The sequence below is a fragment of the Hippopotamus amphibius genome, chromosome 13 (genome assembly GCF_030028045.1).
Source record: "Hippopotamus amphibius kiboko isolate mHipAmp2 chromosome 13, mHipAmp2.hap2, whole genome shotgun sequence".
Classification (NCBI taxonomy): domain Eukaryota; kingdom Metazoa; phylum Chordata; class Mammalia; order Artiodactyla; family Hippopotamidae; genus Hippopotamus; species Hippopotamus amphibius.
Genome location: NC_080198.1, coordinates 88,345,153 through 88,371,732, shown reverse-complemented (window position 1 = coordinate 88,371,732; position 26,580 = coordinate 88,345,153). Strand labels below are relative to the sequence as shown.

The 26,580-nt window shown below is 36.2% G+C and overlaps 1 protein-coding gene across 2 annotated transcripts; it reads right to left on the bottom strand.

The window, feature by feature from the left end:
* Positions 1-2,219: 2,219 nt before the first annotated feature.
* Positions 2,220-26,544, bottom strand: INTS12 (integrator complex subunit 12). 2 transcript variants are annotated; one of them, XM_057706865.1, is made up of 7 exons: positions 26,437-26,544; positions 17,084-17,248; positions 14,056-14,208; positions 12,416-12,603; positions 10,778-10,937; positions 5,922-6,068; positions 2,220-2,905 (listed from the first exon to the last, which is right to left on the bottom strand). In XM_057706865.1, exons 2-7 carry the CDS (start codon positions 17,237-17,239, stop codon positions 2,324-2,326), a joined length of 1,386 nt encoding a protein of 461 aa, XP_057562848.1. In that variant the 5' UTR covers positions 17,240-17,248; positions 26,437-26,544; the 3' UTR covers positions 2,220-2,323. The 2 variants fall into 2 exon arrangements, with proteins under 2 accessions (XP_057562848.1, XP_057562847.1); XM_057706864.1 differs by lacking the exon at positions 26,437-26,544 and adding an exon at positions 19,809-20,321.
* Positions 26,545-26,580: the final 36 nt, after the last annotated feature.

The following is a 26,580-nucleotide window of genomic DNA, read 5'->3' as shown; positions in this document are numbered from 1 at the left end:
AGTGTGAGGACATGCATACCCTCAGACCACAAAAACTGAATCACTGCACGCTGCTCTTTTTTCATGCAAATCACAAGTGGGGCTTCCATTTTTGCTCGCACTGCAGTTACAGATGAACTGATGTAACACGTTCACACCTGCACAGCAGTGACTGGGGAGACAGCAGCCTTGAACAGAAAGTGCTGATGAGACAGTGCAGCCAACAGAAGTTTTAGTATAATTGAAGGGCGGATAATCCTTGACTCACCCTCGTATATTTATACACACATATAATCTATACAAAGAGCTATGCTTAGTAAAAGTTAAATAACTTCCTAAACAAGTTTTCTAAAGTCTTCTCTGAAATACTATAGAAAGTAAAATAATTGCTTCTCTTTTCAACTCTATCCAGCAGACGTTTTCACTATGATGGGATAAAAAAAAAATTTTCCATTTCAAATGCCAATGTGCAACTGTGTGCATTACTGCTTTGATTTCTTGTAAGTACAGAGGTTATCTTAACTGTTACAGTTGTTGAGCTAAGCTTGTGTCACACTGTCATTTTATCCAGTTTAGTCCAAACTGTGCCTGAACTATAAACAAATAATGAGGAATATACATATATTTTTTTTTTGGTCTTTTGACACTAAAGGAGGGCTTGGAGTTGATGCCAAATTGATATTTATTTAACAGAAATCTGAGTTTCTCAAAACAAAAACATCTGCAGGCAGATTTTAACCATGTAAACAGATGTTTACTCCACTTTGTAAGTAATGGATTATTTCAATTTTGAATTGTAATTTACCATAAATCATTTAGTGCCATTATTTAACAAAACAGTTTAAAATATCTTTTCTTAGAAAAGACCAAGCTTACTTTAAAAAGCTTTAACTTCACAGAAATCATTTATCAATATATTTTAGAATAATAACATTAGAAAAATACAGGAATTAAGGGAAAGGGCTTGCGAGTAGAGGTTCATAGTGACGTTTTAGTAGCATACATCAAAGCTGAAGGAACAAGGCTGCTCAGTCTAGTGAAGGGGGGAATTTGCTGGACTTCTAGCTTCTGGATGAAATGAGGTATTCATGAAGTATAAAATGGCTGCTACATTTTGCTGTAAGCAATAAACTATTTTTCTCTGATCCAGAAAGCCTCACGTCTTCTGTCAGAATATGTATGTAAAACAACAGCAGGATACTTTGCAAGTTTGCAAATAAGGCAACAACTCAGATCTCCACACTTTCTGACTTAATGTGCACACACATACTTCAAAACAATCTCAAGAATTAATAATTACATGGCAGCTTCTTTAATACAACGTTCACTAAAATTAGGTAAATTGCTGTAATATTTTGAGCAGTAAAAATAAAATAGCTTTTTTTTCATGGTATGGGAAGATGCTATCAGTATATAAACAAATCAGAAATTATCCACCCACAAAGACTCTCAGAATCAGTATTTTCCTCAAGAACTCTCAGGAATGTGTGTAACCAGGATAATTCAGAAGTCAACGCTTATTAAATATATGCTACGTGCCTATGCTACATTGGCAATGTGAATAAAGTGGGAAATGTGAAAAAACTATTGCACTGAAAGGGCATGGGGGCTCACAACCTATTGGAAGGGATAAATCCTTAAATAATTAACATGAGGTGGTAAAAAGACAAAAACATAATACAGGGATATGAGAACTCAATTATGAAAAATTAATTTTGAAAAGGGGGAGATGAAATATTTGAGGGGGGAAGAGAGAGGGAGAATCAACTGAAATGAGGCCAGGGGGCACAGTTCTTGAGGCGCTAGCCTACTGTGTTCCCCCTTTGCCTGGCAAAGAAATAAAGCCACTCTTTCTTTATCCTCCATAAAAAAAAGAAAAGAAAAGAAAAGAAAGAAAAAGAGAAAAGAAATGAGGCTGGGACTGACACTACATATGCAGACTATGGCGGGGCAGGGAGTAGACAACTTTAGTATTGGGTCATGCCTGCCTCCTTGTAAGGCACCTTATTCAGCAGGATCAATTATTGGGACTTTGACAGAAGATGAATTTTTTAAAAAAATTCACATACGCTACCAGTCTTCTGAGATTCCAGAAGTTTTCATGAAGAATTAGTCAGTCTCATCACTGTTTTCACACACTATGAAAACTTTGAAAATAAAAATGTTAAACACATTTAAAATAAGCATTTCCAAGTTTCACTAAATACTATTTAGCATTTTAAGGTAAGAAATAATAGAAATTTCATTATGAAGATTTTTATTAAATTATCGTATATTACAGTTGATGTCTTAATAATAAGACAAATTTTTAGGGTAATATGATATAAAAACCTACTTGGCCACATTACTTCTTGAGTTTCTTTTGGGCAGCCTTCCTCTTGACCATCTGTAATCGCTTCATGGCATTGAGCTGTGATTCTTGTGAAGTTGGACCTTTAAGGGATGCTGAGGGAGAGCTGCCTGATTCTGAAGTGGTTTTGTTAGTGGTACTTCCACTAGGCCCTGATGTCCCACTATTTCCATTCCCACTTACTTGGCTGCTGCTTCCTGGAACCAAACTACTTGGACTGGGAAGACCTACTTTGCTAACATTGTCACAACTAACTGAACGACTAAGGCCAGTTTTGCCCAAAGTTAGAGGTGGAGGTGGTTTCAGTGGTACAGTGGGTGAAGTGCTGTTACTGGAACCTATTTTAGAACCTATTCCACCTTTGGATGATGTTGCCAGACCAGTCAAACCCCCAGGCTTCTGGTTAGCTGATGAGGTCGCAGGTTTCCCGCTATTGTTTTGGGCTGTTGAACTCAATTTTGCTGTGGATGGACCGGCAGAAGTTTTGGCTGCAAAAGCTGCCCATGCAGTTAGGCCACTAGTTGCTGAAGAGGAAACGTTGGTAGTAGAAGAGTTTCCTGAAATAACCGTGGGTGCCTAAAAAACATAATATAAATATTAGAGCCCAATGTAATTAACACCTAATATAATATTCTTAAATATATAACAAGTGTAACGGTAAAGACTTTTATACAAAAAAAATGATCTGGGAAATTTAAATCATAGCACCAAAATTAACTTCTGATAAGCTGATCTGAAAAAACACATACAACAAAACCTATCCATAGCTAACGGGTGCTACCACTTCCAAAGCAGAGATTATGGGGTGTCATATTCTGCTTCTAAACATTCCAGAAAATAAAAAAATACGGAATTCCTTTTTGAGAAATGCTTCTAGATTCAGTTATAAGCCATATCAAAAAATCAAATTTAATGCTTTAGCTTGTTTTTCACCCAAAAAGGTTATTATTTAGCTCAGTAAAGTATGTAATTCTTTAGACTTTGTTCCAAATGACTTGTGGATCATTTCAAAAACAGAACCCACTCTTAATGGACAAAATGCTCACACCCAGGATATTTAGGAGATGTCTAAGATGAAGAGATTCACTCAATAAATACTGAGTGAATACAAAAGATTTTGAACCTATTTTTTAACCCCACCCCACCTCCCCCACCCCCCATTTTGAGCAAATAGCTACTACATTGCAAAATATATACAGATACACCACATTAACTACTTGGAATTGTACAACTCTGATGATACCCTAAAAAGGCCTCATGACTTTATTTTCACAATTTGTCCATGTTTCCATTGAAACTATCACAAAGAGATCCCTGCTTCTGTATAAAGGATTTTTTATCAACTGCCTCATAAGCTGCATAGTGACATTTTGGGTATGCCTGACTCACTACCAGATGTACTTCTTAAAGGTATAACACTTCAATTTCTCCAATTAACTTCCTTGACCAGTGAAAAGCTAACAGTGATACCCATGTCACTACATAACTGTTGTTCTTATTTATACAAGAACAATTTTTTTCACCTTAACACTCAGGGAAAAATGCACTTTGTTCAAATTAATTATGAATTGAATTTCTCACTGGCACTTTTTCTATCTTCGTATTCTTAAGATTCATGAAAGTATTAAATACGTAAAAGATAAAGTCTTACAAATAGTATGTTACTTAAAAATATGGTAGATATCGTGCTTAATATATACCCAGTTATATTTTAGAAATGAACTCTGAATGAGTTGATAAAAACGTTTTTAGTTCTTACAAAGTAGCTGTCAACATTGTCTGCATTAAACATTTTAAACCAATGTGAAAAATAATGAAAACAGAGTGCTCTGAGATCTTTCTAAGAGGAGAGTCCACACTATTGTTCACATACTCTGCAAAATGACAGGATTTTTTACAGTAACATCATACAACAGCTATCTCATAAGGTTATGCAAAGAAGATAAACTTTACAGAAATTACAAATTCCTAGAGAAATGCATACAGATAATGAGAAAAAGTCAAGGAAGCAAAAGGACACAGGTGTAATAAACTTTTAATTTTCAATTATGAAAGATCTAATTTTTTCCTTTTCTTTCTATTAAACATAAAACTGCCTGCCATATGGCTAAATGATCTTTCAACAGATTTCACAAAAGAAAACACATCTGAAGTAAAAAAAAAGACCAATGCTTATGAAGTACAAAGTAAGTTCTGTGTGTATGGTATTTTATTTTAATGGCTTGCTGTTACTGGTATTGCTTTTCAACTGAATGACAGATGGCTTATAATACTATCAGGATGCACAAAAGTAAAATAACACAAACAATGGAGACCAAGTAATTTCTTACTATTTCAGTGCAGAAAGTAATTTTCACAACTGTTCTCAACTAAAAACATTTTCTTGCCTATTATCCTAGTTAGAAAGTCATTTTAAAATTGCTTTTTATATATAAATGGGAACAATTATTTTGTAGTAAACATTTATTGTATTTTGCCATAAAAACATCAAGATCTCTTAATCAGAACAAACATGACAGCCAAGGCCTTAATTTATTTGCTGTAAAATAATTTCATATTGGTTTCCTAAAAATAAACTTTAGTAGTAACAGGTTAGTATAAAAATCTACCTAAAAGTAATTTAAGTACAGAATATAGCAACTCTAATTACTTTCAGTAAGTTATTCTTACTTCTATTCTAGCTCATCATGTTTCTGTGTGACAAATCAATACTGGATATCCCCTGGATATCAGCTCTTCCCTGGTGAATTAAATTAAAAATGATCTGCACATAAAATTATCAGTATCCTTCTCAGAGTACTTTATATTCATACTTTTTATCATCAAACCAATGTTCTTGATCTTTGCTACTTACAGCCACTGGGACAAGGTAATAGCTTTAGCATTTTCTGGGGTTAACCTTTGAGAATTTGGGGCTAACGTTTTTTTCTTCTATCTCTAGTATTCTGCTTAAAATTGAAATGTATAACTCAATAAAAGTATTCTTTTTGTTATAAAATTAGATCAGAAAAACATTTTATTCCATGATATCAAAATGCCAGAATATTATAGTAATGTAGCATGATGTGAAAGATGAAAACCTAGGAATGAGAAAGGTGATACTCTCACTAGATGATCTGGCCCCTTAGTACAAGAGAGGGTCAATTCAGGGGAGAATTCATGATAATAATAGAAAAACATAAGACAAAGCAAGAAAACTTCTTCAACAGCCAATAGCAGGGAGAAAAAAAGCTATGGGGCCAATCAGCACAGATAATGTGAGGAGCAAAACTACTGCTACTGAGGGCGAAGGTATTTAGAATTTAACCCAAATTCCTGATTGGAGAGAAGTGGCTGACTACATAGCAATGGTAAAGAACGCTACCTTGTAATGCTCACAAATAGTTCCTGATCACCATAAAAAGAGAAACAGCAGAGTTCAAGATTAAATAATTTCATAAATGTTCTCTTTCCACCTAATGTTAATAGTAATGCAGTCTTAATTCCCAACATACGGCCATGTAGTATATAAAGTCCCTCATTAATTTTTTTTTCAACTATTAAGTGAACTAAATTTAAATCCAATCTTAGATAAAAATGGAATGTACTATACCTTGACTTCTGATCTCTTAAATGCTAGAAAGGCTGCCTCTTGTTTGAGTTTAGTTTCTGGTTTTTTAACCAATGGATCTTTAACAGCTGGAGCTGCAGAAACAACTGTGGGGGCTGGTTTCTGTGGTGGTTTCTGAGTTTTTTGAGCCTGCAAAAATCAGTGTTAAGATGAAATTAGCTACAAAAATCTTAGTTAAATGCACAAAAAGACAGTAAAAATATATCACAGGACTCATTGAATTGAAATTCAGATGAACGTTAAAAAAATACTGTGGTGACACTGAAAATGTAGACTCTTGGACAAATTATTTTTATTATCATGTTAATAAATAGTTTTGTAGACTTTATTAGTTTCTAAACAGTAAAGATAATATGAAGCCTTAAAAATTACGCAGATTAGCATTAATTGTCATTTTAACAAAGCCAAATTGTAAAAAATACATATATATATCATACAAGCATTTTCAGTTTTATTTTGACCAATAATTGATTGTTTCCTTTATTTTATATTAGGTACTTCACTAAATTCTCCTGTAAACTCTAATCAGTTTTCAGTTTATTCTTTAGTGTTCTCCAGCTAGATAATATTAACTATACAAACAGTATAGTGCAATGTTTGAGAGGACAGTCTATGGAATCAAACAGAACTAGAATTAAAACCCAGCTCAACTACTTTCCCAGCTATGTTACCTCAGGTAAAACATACACATCTCTAAAAGTCTCCTTCTTATTTGCAAAATGGGGATAATAGCCTCTGTTTCAAAGGTGGGTTATGAGAATGAACTGTGATTGTTCAAGAGCTTACACAGTGTCCAGCATGTGTTAAGTGCAGACAATAACAGTTACTCTCTATTCATCACCACCATTTACAAAAGGTAAGAAAACTGAATCTGAAAGGACCCACCCCTACACGTGGGTAAAGATGCTCCCACCCGTCCCACTGTCTTTGACAATCTTAATAAGGCCATGCAAGACTATACCAGAAAATTTATTAATAATGTGTCCCCATTTCTGGAAATTGGAATGCAGTTGTTTTATCTTTGTTTAGACTTTCTTGTGCTATGGTTTGCCATACAATATAATTTTTGTCCTTAAGTCTCAATTCATCCCATTTTTTATATTACGTACTTTCCACATGAAAGTACACCTACTTTCAGACGTCACTTAAAAAGCAATACTCAGATCAAGAATATTATTAAGGATGCTGGAAGATATACACGGCAAAATATCTCCTACCACCAAGAAAGATTATCTTACCCTCTATTGCAAACCATGCTATGAAAATGTAGCCTTCAGAGTAAATCAGAAATACATGGTTCCACAGCCATGGCTTTCAATCTCATACTTCCCTCCACCCACATCAGTAGATGTGGTCAGACTTTGAAGACCCACCTAACTCATGAAGCCCAGAAAGAACCTCTGCCTAGGAGATCATATTTGGATCTTTTTCTGCTTCCTTTATTTCCCCTAGCTATTTTAGAAGTTGAGTGAGAAATACCCACAACCCTTTTCCTTTGCTGGGAATACTAGCTGAGGGAACTAGGATATTATCACTGACTCAGTGTTGCTCAACAAAGGCACTATAATTTTTCGTTGGGTGACTGACTCACACAGAATGTGTAAAATGTATAAAATTCACCACTCAAGGCAATAATTTCCAATATGGCAGCAATCAAAAATACCACGTATTTCTATTACTGCTGAGTAGGAGTGTGTTACCACCTTAGATTGAGAACCACTGCAATAAGTCATGAGTCTCTCACCTAGTGCTGAGGCAATTACCTGGTAGAGAGAAAGCTACAGAACTGAAGAATAACCCTGGACCCTGACACTCATATCACACCACCTTCCCATCTTCCTATAATAATGTGTACTGAAGAACCTGCCCTAGTTGAAGAAATTAGAAGACGGGGAAATAAGATGCTATGTATGGTATCTTTGAGACACCTCGGAGCAATAACCAATGCACACGTGAGAACCTCACTGAAAATAAGTATAGTAAGAATAACAGGATTTAGCATTCCCACCATTTCCAAATTCCTTTCTCTCACTAAACCTTGTGTTTGCTGGATCCTGATCTTCAGGCTCACTTCAGATCATGCCTTTTGGTATTTCTCCAGGTCCACTCTTGGTGTATTATAATCATGTTCTGACATTAGTCATAGCCCCCCATTCAGCACTTGACTCTTGGACATACAGACTGAACTTACTGACTGCTGATTTCTGGTGCAAATATTTCCTCTGTTTTATGTATCTTAAAATCAGAGCAACAGAATATGGGATGGGTCCAGTCTCGAGCTCTGCTCTGGTGCTTTCCCAGTGAATGAGACTTGGTCTTAATGACAAATTAATTAGCCATTTAATTTGCAAAGTTGATAAAGAATAAAAGGTATCCCAGATGAGGAGAAGCTGAGAAGCAGAACATACAGGAACGTGAAAGTTCCGCACACACTCAAGAAATGAACCATTTGGCCTGGCATGGCCACAGTGTGTGGGTGTATATGATGAAGTGGTGGGAGAGAGGGATACAAAAGTAGAGCTGGGTCAAAGAGAGAAGGTCCATACTTCCACCCTAACAAGGGAAACTTCATTACATAGGTAATTGAGAGCCGCTGGGCACACTTAAACAGATAAAGCTAGATAATTATTTTAGAAGAACATTCTAACTGTAGTGTGTAAAGTGGACAGCAAGGGAAGCAAGGAGCTAAAGCAACAGATAAGAAGTGAGGAATTCGTGGAACAGGGTAATAAAAGTGAAATGAACAGATCTGCAAAATACATAAGAGGTAGAATTAACAAGTTTGGTAAACAAAGGGATGTGGAGTTAAGAGAGGCATCAAGGACACTGTTTCCTAGTTCAGGGAATTGAGGAAAAACTGAGTGGAGAAGAAAACAATTTTAATTTTAAAAATACTGAACTTAAAGTAACTGTAGGATATCTGGTCAGCTGCCAAAATTCACTCCAGAAAGAGGGTTAGAACCATATATATTTATATAAAAACTTAGGAAAAACTGAGGAGAGAACAGGACTTAATTAAGTGATTTACAATAAAATAATAATAAACTTTGAAGCTATACTAAAGAAAGACAGATTACTGTCACATAGTAGTTACCTTGACTACCAATTCTCAGTGACTGCTTGTGTCAATGCGCTGGAATGCACTATTGTGCTCACCTGTAATTACTTCGGTTGAGGTCCTAGGGGGCCAGTTTCAGTAATAAACTAAATAAAAATCAGATTGAGCAGGGAAAAAAAAATTGTGCCATGTCATAGAAATTGCCTGGTAACAAATGGAAAGTATAAATACTACTGAAATTTTACTACTTTTCATAGGAATAAAAACATAATCTCTTTCTGATTTGAGTGATTAAAAAGTAAAGTAGAAATCTTGATTTTTTTTTTTAACTTTTAACTAAGTACTTCTAAAAAGATACATTTGGTCAGAAAAATTTATGTAGAAATTCACTTGGTTAACAATATGAGAACTCTTCTATGAAGAGTCCTAATCTTCTGGAAAAAACTATAATTTGAAAAGATACATGCACCCCTATGTTCATAGCAGCACTATTTACAATAGCCAGGACATGGAAGCAACCTAATGTCCACTGACAGACAAATGGATAATGCGTACATATATATACAACGGAATATTACTCAGCCATAAAAAGAATGAAATAATACCATTTGCGGCAACATGAATGGACCTAGAGATTATCATACTAAGTGAAGTTAGAAAGAAAAAGACAAATATGATATCACTTAAATGTGGAATCTAAAGTATGAAACAAATGAACTTACTTATGAAACAGAAACAGACTCAGAGATATCACTTATATGTGCAATCTAAAATATGACACAAATGAACTTATTTATGAAACAGACTCAGAGAACAGACTTGTGGCTGCCAAGGGGAAGGGGGTGGGAGAGGCAGGGGAGGGATGAATTGGAAGTTTGAAATCAGCAGATGGAAACTATTACATAGAGAATGGATAAACAGCGAGGTCCTACTGTATAGCACCAGGAACTGTATTCAATATCCTGAATCACTCTGTTGTATACCAGAAACTAACACAACATTATAAATCACCATACTTCAATAAAAAATAAATTTAAACAAAAAAAGAGTCCCTAATCTAAGGCAGAGGAGGGGGAATGGGGGAAGCAAACAAGTCACTGAAGTAAATAACAACTTGATTTCTTTAAAAGGAAAATAACATTTATCCATCTACTTTTTAAATGAATAAAAGTTAGAAAACTTATCCAATGTAACAAATGAAAACAAGTTTCAGTATAATATTAAAGGCAGTTATGTTTGTGAGTAGTAAACTGAGAAAGTACTTGGGAAAATAGGATAAATGGTCACTTGAAGGAGAAGGAAAGACTGAGGAACAGAGAGAGAAACACAGAAGGAAAGCCAGAGATGCACACACAAATACTGCCTCTGCACACAGCTTATACGTTTGGTGGTTTACGCTCACTTGGGAACAGACATTTCCAATATTTCCTTACCAGACTCACCAAAGACTGGTGCTTTGTATCTCACCACTTCCCACACTGCTTTGTAGTATTTTTAAATGTTTATAAATACACTGACATACCAGTAAGGAATCTTTATATTTTGTGGGTCTCCAATTCTGCTTGTTTATAATAAAACAAGTTAAAAGTTGAGCAGAGAAAAATGCATATACATGGTCTGGTCCATTTAAGCATAAACATAAAAATCACACATATACACAAACATTTAAATAATCAACTTATTTTTTTTCAATAGCATAAATGTTCAAATTTTTTTCTTAAGCACATATCAACAAAAAAATTGACAGAGATTGTTTAAAATAGAGAAAAATGATTCCTACCATTCTCTTCATTTGTCTGGTACATCGGGCACAATACCACACCAGGCGAGGGTCATTCACTTCCTTGTCTGTCACCTGGGGCTTATGGCAATCTTGGTGGTAGAGATTGTGGCACTCCTGACATTCTACTAATTGGTTACCAGATGCCACTGTCATTTGCCTAAGAAAATACACATACCATTAAGTATTAGACTTATTTGAATGCAACAATTTAAAGCCATTTTAGAGTTGTTCTGGTAAAGTTTCATATATTAAAGAGGGTAAAAACCCTGGAAAAGCCAAAAGAGCAAAATAACAAATCCCAACATGTAGCCTGCACGAATAATTCATTTCTTCTAAAGGTTATGCTCAACCATTAGGAAACGTACAAGGTGACTTAAAGACTAAATTTGGCTATTTTCTCCTTGTCATTTCTCATTGCAATTTTTTTCCTTCTCCCAGAAGGTATAGCATAGACTTCGGCTAGTCCTCCAACAGTCTCATAACATCTGCTTTGTACCTCTATTAAATTCCTTTATATTTGCTGCCTATATATTGTTCTATCTTCTTCATTAATATGAGTTGCCTAAAGGTAGAAACTGGACCTAATTATCTACAGGGCCTAGCACATTACTGCGCAGACATAGGGTGTTCAATAAATAAATGTCTTAATCAACTAAATAGAACATAGTAATATGTGTATCAAAAAAGTATAAATTTCAACAGCAACAGCCTTAGACTTGTAAGTCCTCTAACAGTCTCCTCATGGAGGGTTACAATTACTAGTTCTTCCCCCCTTATTACTTTACCATTTACTTCTTTATACAAAAATGATAACCCTAATAGTAGATAAAGGTTGAAATAAACAAATATATGTTAGAACAATGAAGCTCTAACAAAATGATCCTATTCAGAAGTACATTAACTGGTTGTCTATAAGGTTCACAAAAGTTTATAGTTATGTACTCAGTCCCAGAATTTAACATTTTCATGAAGAAAATAGCAACAGAGGTGGCAATCTTTTCTGCTGTGCTAGGCAATGAAAGTCATTAACAATTCAAGACATAGCTCTTTGCATCAAGGAGTTTAAAATCTAATTATTCTGATTTTTAAGATGCATCTTTTACTACACAGAATTATCTATGTTTTTATAATTATGTATCCATGTTTCAAAACAACACTCAGAATAACCTACATGATCCATTCCTTTTATTTCCATCATCCTTAGGAAAAGATTTAATGCTATTTTAGAAAATGATATATAACCACTTACTTTATAAATACTATCAATACTTCAGGAAAAAAAAAAGCAACATACTCTTCTTAAAAAGAAAAAAGAAAATAATTAAGTCTGCTGAACAGACACTTTCTCACTAAAAAATGAAGCAATAACTGCTACCCCTCTAGAAGCCAAGAATGCAGAAAATATTACTACTACACGACTGATTAAAGACATCAGTCAGGAATACAAAATTTTGACAATTTTTAAGGCATTAAATTGCCATACGGGCAGTTTATCTACCTATTGATCTACTTATCGCCTACCCACCTCCAAATAATCAAAACAAAATAAAAAACACCCAACAATTGGTCTTTTTTTTTTTTTTTAAGTTGTTTGCCCTTTACAAAGAAAAGAATCTGTGGCAAGGTACAACTCACCTACAAACAACACAGGCCAATCCCATCTCCATGGCAAAATCATCAGCACTGGTCTCCTCAAAGCTGGAAAGGTCAGCCATAGCTAAATCCTTGCTGGTTTGGACAGTAATGGGAGAGGACCGTGTCTCTGGTTTCTCCAATCTAGGTTTCTTTGGAATGTCAACTCCTTCAGTGACGTCTGATTTCACCTATAAAAAGCACCCAATCAGAAAGTAACACATTAGAATAAACTTTAAATCGCCGAGAGATGTATAAGATAGACAGTGTGCAATGACCAAGTCCTTTCAACAGATATTTTCACGTAGTTAAGGACAGATGTGCACATTAAAGACCTGTAGAAGATTTATCATAAATTCACAATCAGTATGTTAAAAGAATCCACAACAAGGTAGAAATAAATAAATCAGAACAGTTTAGCGTGCAGCTGTATTTCTCTTTGCACTCTTTTATCCATTAAAGAATCCTGGAAGTTCAGTGGATGTACTTACACTGCCCTCCCAACCCCTCACTGGATGCTTTGAATTGAGAAGCCACAGTACTACTAAAGTTATTTTTAAGGCTATTTTTTAATTTGAATATTTTAAACTATGAAGTGGTGACAGTTAATATATATTGAAAAGAAGTAAATAATGAACTTCTACCAGTCGTTCAGGCTTAACACACTGCCATATTTGCTTCAAAGCAAATTCTGGCCCCTCTCTTTAAGATATGTTACAGATATACCTGGTCAGACTGGCAAAAAATTAAAAAGCCTGATAAGACATGGAGAAATTTGGAATTCTTATACTTGGTGAGAGTATGAGGTTAGCACATCCGCTTATGTCTAATAATGCTGAAGATATACCCATCCTATTACATCCACTTATAGGTATACATCCTACAGAAACTATCACCAAGTACGCAAAGACATACGTATAAAGCAGCTCACTGAAATTCCACTGTAATAGAGAAAAAAGGAGAAATAAGCTAGCTGCTCATCAGCAGGGGAATGGATAAACTGGTTTGTTTATAGAATGAATATTTTACAAGTTAGCTGAAAGAAATGTTCAAATCTAGATGTATCAACATAGGCAAATTTCAAAAGCACATTGTTGAGTGGAGAAAAAGTTGCCAAAAGATATATATGATATATACATAAATATCATTTATGTATATACACATATATATACATACATATATAGAAAATAAAGATATATTTTCTAAACATTGGCTATTCATAAACTATATTGTGTTGTTTTCTGTGCTTTTAAATTTATATAAAACAACAATATATCTGTAACCCTGTTAGGGTACATGCCATTCTGTAACAAATTTCATGTTTAGTCATTTATATCTTTATTCTTTCCTTGCCATCTTTTCTTTTCCACAACTGTTCCAGCTAGAATACTTGAGTTATACGTGAAACTAGTACATTCTCTAGGGCTCAAATATTTGTTGACAATGACTTCACTAAATGGTTTTAAAATGTTTCTAAATTTTAATTTTTCAAATAACCAACATCCATAATTATCAAAATATATTTACTGAGTGATTCTTATGTACTTTTAACCACTATTATAGACAAAAAGTAAGCACAAAACAATTTTCGGCCTATAAACAACTGATTGATCAATTGACTGACGAGTAAAACAAAATCTTACTTTATCAGCAGGTCTCTTCTCACCTTCCTTCTTTACCTTTTCAGTTGTTAGGACCTTGCCATTATTATTGCCCGAAGGAAGACTGGATGATGTTTTGGGCTCTTGCTTAATGGAAACAGTTTTTGTGCTTGAAATTTTGGGTGGCTCCACATCCTACAGGTGAAATTAAAAAGATACCCATAATTAAATATTCAGACTAATATATTGTTTAAAAAAAACAAAAAAAATAGATCATAAATCCAAACAATTATCAGTTAAAAATTAAGACATCATGTTGTGATCAATGTGTTGTCTTTTTCTTTAAACAACTTTATTGGGGAATAACTGATATACAATTTATCACCTATTTAAAGTGTAAAACTGGGTAGGTGTCACTATATGGTTCCACACCCGTGAAGCCATCACTACAATCCATACAGTGAACATATCCATCATCTCACAAAGTTTCCTTGTGGCCCTTTGTAATCACTCTTAGAGGCAGACATCCTAGAAAAACTAAGTCACCCGGTCTCAAGCAACCAAACATCCGCTTTCTGTAACTACAGATTAGCTTGCATTTCCTAGACATGCTCATAAATGGAATCATGCAGTATATACTCTTTTCTCTGGCTTCTTTCACTCAGCATATTTATTTTGAGATTCATCATTGTTGCTGCGTGTATCAAAAGTTCATTTCTTTTGTTGCTGAACAGTAGTCCATTGAACAAATATACCATGATTTGTTTATTCATTTACCTATTGATGAACATTTGGGTTGTATCCAGTTTGGGGCTATTACAAATAAAGATGTTATGAACATTCATGTACAAATCTTTACAATGGACATATACCTTCATTTCTCTAGAATAAATGTTTAGGAGTGGAATGTCTGGATCATATGGCAGATCTGCTTAACTTTTTAAGAAACTGCCAAACCATGTTCCAAAGTGGTACACCATGTTATATTTCCATCAGGAATATATGAGTCCCAATTCCTTCACATCCTCATATCCTCACCAACGCTTGGTATGCCTAATCTTTTTAATTTTAGACATTTTATTAGGTATGTAGTAGCATATCATCATAGATTTAATTTAGATTTCCCCAATGGCTAATGATGTTAAACATTTTCTTCAAATGCTTATTTGTCGTACATTTATTTTCTTTGGTAAAGTATTTGTTAAAAAATTTTGCCCATTAAAAAAAAAATGGGGTTGTTTGTTTCATTTTTGAGTATAAAGAGCTCTTCACAGATTCTGGATACAAGTCCTTTATCAGATACTTGATTTTCAAACCTTTTCTCTCAGTCTGTGGCTTATCTTTCCCTTCTGTTTTAAACTTGTAATCCTTGTTATTATTACTTTTTCTGATATATACATACATAAATATATATGCATAAGCTATATATATATATATATACGTGTGTGTGTGTATATTATATATATTTGTTATCTGCTGTTGTTAACAGTATAGAAAGCTTATGCATATAGTAGCTCCTTGGAATTACCCCCAGTTGTTAATGTTTATAAGCACGCCACTGCCTCCGGGTGATTCTACAGATGGAAGAGATGGAAATGTTCAGCTAAAGAGTAAAATTAAATAAAACTGTGTTTTAAAAACACCTAGCAGAGTAGTTTCTCTAAACGGACTAAGAGGAGTCATTTCCAGTTAAAAACCTAAGGGCAGGAGGCTTTTTAATTGCAACAAACTTCTTATGTACTTTAACAGATGAACTTCCTTCTGATTTAGAATCTCAAAATACTGCTTCTTTAGTAATAATAGGAATTTCTTATTTGGTCAATATCAATACTCAGAGCAGAATGAATTTGTTAGTATATTGTATTGAGTTTTATTAATTTGGTTGGTTTGAGCTCATTGAACCTACCAGAATGACAATGGCAAAAGAAATGAAGTCACCAAGGCTCTACTATTCAAAAGACAATAAAAAGGTCTGAGAATACTAGAGCTAGTTTTGAAAGAAGGCTAGGAGCAAAATATCACTGCTCACTTGGGCACCGAGTCTGGGACTTGGCCCTGTCTTTAGTCTGAGATCCTGGATTAGACTGAGCTCGTCATGCAGTTCTGTCCTCTCCTTCTCAGTTTGGTAGCTAGATGTTCATATACCAGGGTGACTCGAAGTTTCTAGGCTAGAGCTTTAGAAAGGTTTGAAAGAATGTCTCAGGGTTTAGTGAATATAGTAAGAGCTATCGTTCACTAAGAGCCTGTTATGCATCAGGTAAACACCACACTAGGTGACTGACATACTTCATTTCTTTTAATTTTCACAACTTTGTATGGCAGTTCTTATTATCTTCATTTTACTAATAAAGAAACAGAGGCTGAGTGAAATGAAGTTACTATGTGCCTCAATTTCCTTATTGTAAAATAAAAATAAATAATACCTATCTCAAAGGATTGTTATCATAACTAAAAGTAATTATACACATATACCACTGAGAAAAGTACCTAGAACACAGTAAATGTTCAAGATATGCTATCCATCACCACACTTGTAAGAGGTAAGCTAGGATTTAAAACAGGTTTGTCTGATTCTAAAATGTATATTCTTTTCACATTAAGCTGCTTGGTCACTTTGTTATCACCACGATGGGAGCTACACGGTTCTCACAATTCATCCATACCTCCTTTATTCCTTATTTTATCCTATCTATATTTAATTCGCTTCATTGCAAAATTCCTGTCCTTTTATTTTTTGCGCCTAAAACATTAGAGAATAATTATAGTACAACGTACGGTTTCATTCTGCAGCTTAAAAAAAATTCTGATCATAAAGAATTAGAAATTGAAATATATCTTCAGGTTTCCACACACATACAGTAGTAAAACAGAATATCCCCCACTCTCAGCTAATTTTTCAGTGTAACAGTTCTCTGAAAGTTTGAAGGAAGAAAAGAACACTATATATTTCTTCATGCCTCAAGGAAAGATTATCTGGCAGAGAGATTGTTTTTGAGATGGTCTAAATGTTAACACTCTTCTACTACAGGCTTTACAAAATTCCCTCCAAGCTTTTTATTCAGGTAGGTACCTTTTGAGATGGACGGTAACTTGAATCAATGCCCCGAGCCAAAGATTCATCAAGTAGTGCTTTTAGCTTTTCAGCAGAATCCTTACTCTTTGAATGTAAGAAGCCTAGTGCTTTCAAAAAAATGGGATCAAGTTCCAAGTTCACAGCAGCAGCCATTGCAAACACCTGAAGAAAAAAAAGAGGGGAAAGTATTTACAAACAATGGGCAATTATCTGTCAAAGTTTATCTTGCTCTTTTGTTTATAACAGGTAATACTGTGCACTTGATACAAAATTCAAACTGTCCAAAAGGTTATTACAGATAAAATAAATTTCCTTCTTATCCCTAACTGCCATTTATCTAGTTCTTTTCTCTTGAGTGTTATCAATTTTCTTTGTATTCATATCCTTGGCAAAATTTTAAATCCAGATAAGCTCTCCGTGCCACAGAGCCCCTTCCTAATAACACCATCTCAAAATAATACACTTACAATTCAGTACTCAGGAACCTGATGTGTTTAAGTCAAGTTTACTATATATCAAAACTTCTTCTCACAAACCTTATTTCCAAAAGAAAAAGAAAAAGAAAAAATACTGGGAGAGGGGTGTCACTGGAGGACATTGGTTAGAGGATGTATTAAGCAATAAGCTCTAAAGGTCAGTGCTGAAACTTTTACCTCAACTATCTTTATTTGCCTCCTTAGTCCTCAGCCCCAATTCTGAGTGCCTCATAAAACATACTAAGATAGTGTTATTGCATCACATTTAGATTGTGGTATCTTATTCTTTAACCTATTTTTAAAAAGCAAGGTATCTGAGAAATGGTGTAGGGCCTATGATATTCTTCTCTGTGTCCTAAGGAGCTTAAAAAATAATGAAGATATACATCAAAGACTTATGAAATTCTAAAACATTAATAAGTCTTGTTTTAGCCAATACCAATGCTAGCACGTTGTTCTACTTCTGGTGTCACTTTTTCAAATACATCTCCAGGCAAGGAATTATTAAAATTAAAATGTATACTTTGTGTTCAATCCTTTGATCAACATTCTAGAGCTGAAAACTATCTTCTATCTTGGAGGTTAATGTTACAATAACGCAACATACTTGCACTGCTTAGAGTTAAGGATCTGTCAGCAATTCTGCATTAATTTCTCATTTTCAGGGGTTTATAAAGCCATTAAAACTTGCTGTAGGTTGAATCTTGGCATATGAAAGCTCAGCCTGAAAATGGATTTTGTTTGTTCCTTCCCCATCTACTTCCCTTCTAATACTTCTACACCTCTCACAGGACACACACACACACACACACACACACACACACACACACCCCACTAGGCTTTTTTTTTTTTTTTAAGTTTTAAAGAAGGCATTAGATATCTATCTGATAGCCACAAAATCACTGTCAAATTCTGTGCTCTACTCAGTTACCCATGAGAGGGTGTCCAAAGGCCAATACTAAAAGAAAAATAATCTACTTCAAACAGTTGTAAATTGGTAATAATCTAATAAAAATTGAGAAGTTACCTCTATCACTTCTAAGACTGTATTATTACATACATCATCTATATATAATGATAGGTACAGAATGTTTTTTTGTGTGTTTTGTTTTTGTTTGTTTTTAAATTTACTCATGAGGCTGGTCACCGTATACATTCTGAGAAGAGTTCCTCATTAAAATGTCCATGATGAAAAGGAGTAAAGCTGCCACGCCTCCTGAGTGCACAAGGGAACACAGCCTAGTCTTTCTACGGACTTAACTTTTTATAGCTAAAGAGCATAGGTCTTCACTTATCCAGAACAATCTGTATTATAAGGTACTGAAAAAATTGAAACTTAGAAGAATACTTTTAATATACTAGAAAAATCATTACTTGAAATTTCTATGCTGGAAATTAGAAGCGAAGTATTTATTGTTATGTATTTGCCTAATCACAGATCAAAGGCTTATATCATCGATCAGGTGACAAGAAGTCAGCACCTAGATCACAAGCCCAGACCACAGATCATGTCATGAACACCAATTTGCAGTCAGTTCTTTATATATGATCCTGCAGTTATAAACCTGAACAGACTTTATACGCCTGCCCTAAATTACTAACGTGTCCCTGTAGCCAGTGGTCTCCACAGGAGAATACAGAGAAAAAAATATTAGCATTTCCTTTTATTTTTAATCTTTTATTTAAAAAGAAATTATTAATATACATAGCAATAGCCGTATATGCATATCATTGGTAACTAAACACACATCTAAGGAAGTGCGTTCAATTTTTTTACTCGTGGAATAAATGATGAGAAGAGTTTGGAGACCAATGCTTTAGCCTTTCTAGCAACTTCCAGTTTTCCTTTCCCGATTACATAGACGAGTACATAATGGCTGCTTTAAGTACAAACGTACCTTCCCCTTGAAGATGCCTGCAGCGCTCATTGAGCTCAGCCCTTCGCCCTCCCCACATTAACTTCACTGCCAGCTGCCCATCATCTTCTAGCCCCCACTCATCACCAGCGTATTCCCCTATATTCTCCATTTCTTTCTCAGGCACGCCTTTTATCGCTTTGCCTTCACTATCCCCACTCACCTACACAATCATCACCTGTTTTACAGCCTTCTCCCAAGTAGTGAGTTATTCCTACTCAAAGAGCCAAGAGTAAAGAGCAATACTCTGTATTGCTTGGAATAATATTTTATTTTTGGAAAAATACTCCATGATCACCATTTATCAACATCGTCTCTTGGAATCCACACCTGCATTTTATTGTTGCTACTGTATAGAACATCTGCACCAGGCGCGTCTTCTTCCTCTCCCCTTGCCATCATCTTCGGTAGTCTCAGCATCTATATTGATGTTTTTCTCCAACTTTCTGCACTGGGTTTATTTAGCTCTTCAACCTCAAGAAGCTTCATCTTCAGCCACTGAAACCTGAAACTTGCTACAACCTTTCTCCTGTTTGACTACAGTCAATTCTCCTTTTAAACTACAATTTTCTATCACTCTAACTCTTTTACTGCTTTGACCCAGCAGCCTTTTCAGGGTACCAAATCAATCTTTCTTTCTTTTAAAAAAATGTCTTTACTGCCATTTATCTGTACTTTGAATTTATAGAGGTCTCTACTTTCTCGGTCCCTCCACTTTCTCCTTATTGGCACCTTCTTGACCCAACTTCTTTTCCTTGTCCAACAGAAAAAGGGGAGTTGGGCCTAAAACAAAACACTCATGGTTATGTGTTTTATCCTTTATGTTTTAGTTTTCTATCTTCCTTTCCCTCCCCCTTTTCTATTGCCTTCTGTAGTTCCTATCACTTCTTTCTTACTAGCAAATGCACATACAGTAGGCCCCCCTTATGTGTGGTTTCACTTCCTGACATTTTACATACCTGCAGTTGGAAAATATTAAATGGAAAATTCCAGAAATAAACAATTCATAAGTTTTAAATTCCACACCAACTTGAGTAGTGTGATGAAATCTCACGCCAGTTCAGCCCATCCTGCTGGGGCCGTGAATCCTCCCTTTGTCCAGTGAATCCTGTCTGTTAGTCAATAGCCAGCTTGGTTATCAGGCTGACTGCCAGGGTATTGCAGTGCCTGTGTTCAAGTCACCTTATTATTAGTTATTTAATGGCCCCAAAGAGCCAGAGGATTGATGCATGCAATTCAGATATGCCAGGGAAGTTGCACAGTGCTTCCTTTAAGTGAAAAGGGGAAAGTTTTCAACTTAATAAGAAAAAAACTGTATGCTTATAAGCTGAGGTTGCTAAAATCTATGGTAAGAACGAATCTTCTATCTGTGAAATTGTGAAAAAGGAAAAGAAAGTTGCACTAGTTTTGCTGTTGTACCTCAGACTCCAAAAGTTACAGCCACAGTGCATAGCTAGAGTGGAAAAGGCATTAAATTTGTGGGTGGAGGACATGAACAGAATATGTGTTCCAATTGACAGCAATGTGTTAGGCCAAAAAGCATTGAGCATCTACAAAAAATTCAGCAAGGGATCCCCTGAATGCGTGACACCAAGCCATTTACTGCAAATAAGGGATGGTTACACAGATTAAGGAATAGGTTTAGACTGAAAAATATAAAAATTACTGGAGAGGCTGTGTCTGCCAATGAAGAAGCCACTGTTACATTTCTGGCAGAGTTGAAGAAGTGAGGAGAGAGACCACATTCATGTAACTTTTATTATAATATGTTGTTATAACCATTCTATTTTATTATTATTGTTATTAATCTCTTACTGTGCTTAATTTATTAATAAAACTTTATCACAGGTATGTATGTATATGAAAAAACAGTATATATAGGGTTTGGTACTATCCAGGGTTTCAGGCATCCACTGGGGGTCTTGAAACATATCCCACATGGATAAGGGGAGACTACTGAATAGTGAAAGAAATTTATTTTCCTTCTACTCAAGTACTAAAGAGCTCAGCAACTGTGGTGTAAATCTGTCACTTTATCTTCTTTATTATTTCGAAGAATATCCTGGCGTTATACCAAATCATGTTACTTCTATATAATTCCTATATATTCTAAAACCCATGATCAAAATAGACTGTAAAAGAGCATTCTTACTGTGGATTAGAATTCTAGAAAACAAAGTCCTAGGTGTGTGTAGATATAGATATAAATAGATACTGAAATATAATGCTTTAAATGTAGATTTAATTTAAAATCTAGATGTTGCTTAAAAAAAAAAGAATGTGAGAAAACTAATACTCACCCTCAATGGCCTAGGAAGGTGGGAATAGTGGTGGTGGGAATGAAGTCTTAGCTCATGTTAGGAACTGTCTATGGTAAATGTGTATACAAAAGTGAGTCAGAAATTATCCACACTCTGGCTGTAGAATTTACAGAAGTTTTAATATAACCAGAATGCGGGTAATTTTTGACTCACCCTTGCAAGTAACATAGAAATTCCCACTTCTAAATAATCACCTTTTTTCTCCACCTTTTTTTATCCCTCATGGTCCAGACTTTCAAAGACTCTCTTTTAGCACTCTGGGCATCCTTGTCCCATAGTTCTATAGTTTCATCTACTTCATAGCCATCCATCCTATTTACCTTCTCCCCGCCTGCACCCAAACTCTAAGTGCAGCTGAGAGGAATACACATGCTCTGTATCTTCAGAGTCACCTATCTCATCTAGCCTTCAACACAACTTAGCAATCCTATTGTGTTTCTCTGGTCAACTCACTTCCCCACTTTCTGCAAAGGCCAGTCATACCTTCTCCATTTTCCTTGAAACTGCTTCTCTATCCTAGTGGATGCCCTCATCTACTTCAGAGAAAACAGAAGCTGTCAGAGAGGAACTAAATCAACTTTCTGCCTCATCTACAAATTTACCTGCGCCAATCCTTTCCTCTTTCCCATCTTTTAAGTAAGACAGTGGCCCTCCACGTAATGCCACCTGTGCCTGGAACCTACCTTTTTCCTCCCCCTCTGAAACCTTGAGCTATGAATTATTCCTATGTCTTCTCCATCACCCACAAACCTTCCTCCCCCCAGCCTCTTTTGTTCTACTGGCATCTTCTCATTGACATTTAAATATCTTCTATCATCTTCATTTTACAGCAAAACAACTTCTACATTTTATACTTTTTCTTCATTTCTTCCACTTATATTGCATTTCCTGAAATTTGGCCTTTGTCCCACCATTCCATGGAAATATTTTCACCAAAGTATTCACAGCCTTAGGTAAGTATAATAAATACTATTTTTTCCCCTTCTGCTTCTTTCTTGGTCTTCTTTGTAGATTCCTCCTATTCCTATAAACAAAAATGAGTTCCTCCGGATTAGGTTCTGGGTCTCTTCTCTCACCCCACACCTTCTTCTCACAATGTGCCCTTTGGATGAGCAGCAACAGGCAGCACCTGGGAACCTGTTAGAAATTCAGACTCTGGGTCTCCACAACCAGACTTACTAATGAAAACACTCTGGCAGTGAGGCCCAGAAATTTGTATTAAATCTTCCAGGTGGTTCTGAGCTACTCTAATAAAAGTTCCAGAATTACTGCCCTAGGCAATTTGAACTATACCCTTTTGCCAGTTATTATAAATTTATGTCTCCAGCCCATGCGTCTCTTCCAAGATTCAACTGCCAGCTTGACTTGGCTATCTCACTGGTGCCACCTATTCAACATGCTCCTAAAAGAGCCACTCATAAACTCTCTCTCAACCACTTCTTCCCCTAGTCTTCCCTTTCTCAACTGACACTTACCCCATTGCTCCAGCCAGAAACCTGCGAACTAGCTTTAACTCCTTCCACTTCAAACCCTGCCTTCCGTTCAATCACCAAGCCTCTTATATATATTTCAAAATCATCTACCTTTTTCAATCCTTATTACCACACCCTAGACCAAGCTACCATCATGCACCTATTATCTGGCTCACTGTAAGAGCTTAATCAGAACCCCACAATCACTCTTGTCCCTTTCCAAATATTTTTATATCACCCAGTTGCTTAAAATACTCCTTTTCACTTCCTACTGTCCAAAGGTTAAAGAACAAAATTCTTAAAAAGGTCTCTAACGCCCTACATGACCTGGTAATACATGCAAAACAGTTACAACAGTACCTGGCACAGAGTACAGTTGCTCATTAAATGTTACCTAGTATCTCAAGCTATTCCCACTCTCTGTTATAACCACATGACTTATTTCAAGACTTTCAGCATATACTCTTTTTTTCCCCAGCTCTTTAGTAGAAAGTGTCCCTTGCCTCATCTTATTTATCCTTCTAGTCTCAATTTTTTTCTTGCACATTCTCCTAACAAAATAAGAAGTCTTATTGTTACATGGTCCTAAAACATCCTGTATTTACACATCATAGTTACTACATTGCTAATTATGTAAACAGGGTTTGTCTTTTTCACTAGAATATAAGTTCCATGTGGGCCAGCACTGATCTTATCTACTGTTGTAACCCATGTGTCTAGCAGAGTGCCTGGCAGATAGCAGGCACTCAGTAAACGCTGGCCAAGTGAATACATGTTATTCACTTTCTCTTTCATAAACCTTTCTCCTCCATAAGTAATACTCAGCTTTCCTGGTTTCCTTTTTCTATCTCTGGCTACTCTTTCTCTGGGTCATCTTTTCATCCCCACTGCTCTTGTTATTGCCCACGTATCTGTCCTTGTCTATTTTCTTTAGTTCTGCTACCAATTTCCTCTGTGGTAATCTTATATATATCATATTTTCAGCTAGCATCTGTAGGCAGATGATTTCATGTGTTTATCCCCACTCCAATCTCTATCAAGCTCAAACTCCACATTTCCAATTGCTTAGTAGACATGTCTACCTGGTTGTCCTAAAGGAATCTCAAATTCAGTTATGGCTGAAATTGAGATTATGAATATCTTCCCCCAAAAGTTCCTTGTCCTGCAGTTTCTTTCAATAAATGACACACTCTCCATTAATCAGGTCTGAGGCCTAAATCTCTGCCTGAGTCCTCCTGAATTCCTTATATCTAAACAATCAGCAGGCCTTTCCTGTGAATTCTGACTCTGCAACATTTCTCACATCTGTTCTTGTATTTCATTTCCATGGCTATGATTCAGATTCAGGTCTTTATTTGCTATTTGTACTATAGGAATAATCTAGTTATTTTCCTTGACTTCAACACGGTTGCCATGTTAATGTTCCTGCAACACATTTTTCTTCCTTCCTTTCCTTCTTTTCATTTTCTTCTTCGAAAATTAAGGTGTCCCACTGCCTTTAAAATAAAGCCCAATTTCTTGGTCTATCATTTAAAAACATTCAGTAACTGGCAAAAAAAACCTTAATTCTTCATCCCCAGATCTTCTGTAGAGCAGAGCCATTAGCTGGGCTTGCTACTTCTACTCATTATTTTTCTGTCTGAGAAGCTTTTTACCCATTTTTATATTTCCAAATCCTATTAAGACCCAGTTCAAATACTACTTCTCATGAGGACTTTACTTGCAGCCAATGTGTCCTTCTCTACCCCCTATACAACTAATCCTGTCTTCCTAGGATATCTCAAAGTGCATTCTCATGGTACTGGAACTTTCCACCTTGAACCACACTCTTTTTTTGTACATTTGTTATATTCTCTATAAAACTCTGAGTACTTTAAGGGGGGAGGCTATCTTTTTTGCCCACCACTTTGCTATTTTGCAAAGTACCACAAAATAATGGCCGTAGAATTATGAGAGATCAAAGTATGATGGTCATTCCTCTCCTCCTACACAATTCTAAACATTTCCAAAGTCCCTTCGCAAAAAGTAACAAAAAAGAAACTCAAAGCCATCCCCACCCCACCCCCCACCCCCCAAACCCTCAAACATCAAAAAAAAAGAAAAGCAATACAAAACAAAAACACCTCTTTTGTGACCGGGGACTTATACAACGTTCTTGTCTGCAATACTCTCTCCCCAATCCTTCATCTGATTTAAATTCATTAAAATCCACTAAACTGTAAACTCCATGCAAGCAGGGACTTGTTTTATTCACTGTTATATACCTAGTGCTTGGAACTTAACAGGTTCTCAAAAGTATTTGTTAAGTGAATGAACTAGGTTCCATTTAAATGTCACTTTCTAGGGCTTCTGTGATCTCTCCAACCTAAACTGGGTATTTATATATAAAAATATGCTTTCCTCTAGATCCCATTTCCCACCTTACATGCCAATCTTAAAAAGAAGTCCAAAGTTGAGCATCTGCACGTGAAAGAGATGAAGGAAATCTACCGTTCTTGCAGAATGCTAACATTAGGGTTGCCATCACATAACTGCTCTAGGAAGCTTTCCCCTTTATGTCTTTGCAAGCTCTTGCAACCCTCTGTAATAAACATCCTTTTAAAGATGCCGCCCTTTTCATTCCTTCACTGAGTTCTTGGCCCTGGATTACACTGATACCTTAGGCACACTTCCGGAAACATAAGGGAGGCGGAAAGACCTTGATTCCAAACGAATCAAGTGATACAGAATCTGAAAAGCGATCAGAGACGCTCAGAAAAGGAATGCCAACCTTTTGATCGAAGTCATAACACACCCAAGGCCTAGCACGGGGAAAGGTCCTTGACAAGCGAGCCCTAGAGAAGGTGAGAGGCAGATAGAGGGAGCTATAGAGAGAAGTTGCCAAAACCTTCCGAGGAAGGTCCGAAAACAGGGTTCCAAAGACCTAGCGCCCGGGGCTGTGCTCCCGGTCCGCGTGCCCCAGCCCGCAACACCCTCCGAGGAAGCACCATCCTCGCTGTAAGAAGAGCGGTCAGCCTGGGCACTCGACCGCCTGCAAATTACGAGGTGTCCCCACAAGGAGCGAGGAAACTAAGACCCCGCGGGACTACTCTCCCACCTCGTCCCTCGCAGGAGTCTCGAGTCTCCCAGAGTCGGCTGGGAGCCGGGGACCTGGAAACAACTCACCGCTCCGCTTAGCTGCCCCGTCCGTTCCCGGCGGCCTGCAGAACCGGTCCCGGCACCAGCCCGCTCAGAGAGCGGAAAAACAAAGGTTCCCGCAGCAGGGTGGTCGGGGGAACGTTTTGGCTGTGCGACGGCAGGAAGTGACGT

Bases quoted from the DNA above. Each gene is read 5' to 3' on its own strand.
- INTS12 (XM_057706864.1), bottom strand. From the start codon at position 19,898: ATGCTGAGACTACCGAAGATGATGGCAAGGGGAGAGGAAGAAGACGCG. The intron at 14,209-17,083 runs GTACCTACCTGA...TTTCACCTGTAG, and splicing joins GTTACCGTCCATCTCAAAAG to GATGTGGAGCCACCCAAAAT. The intron at 12,604-14,055 runs GTAAGATTTTGT...TGCTTTTTATAG, and splicing joins AGAAGAGACCTGCTGATAAA to GTGAAATCAGACGTCACTGA.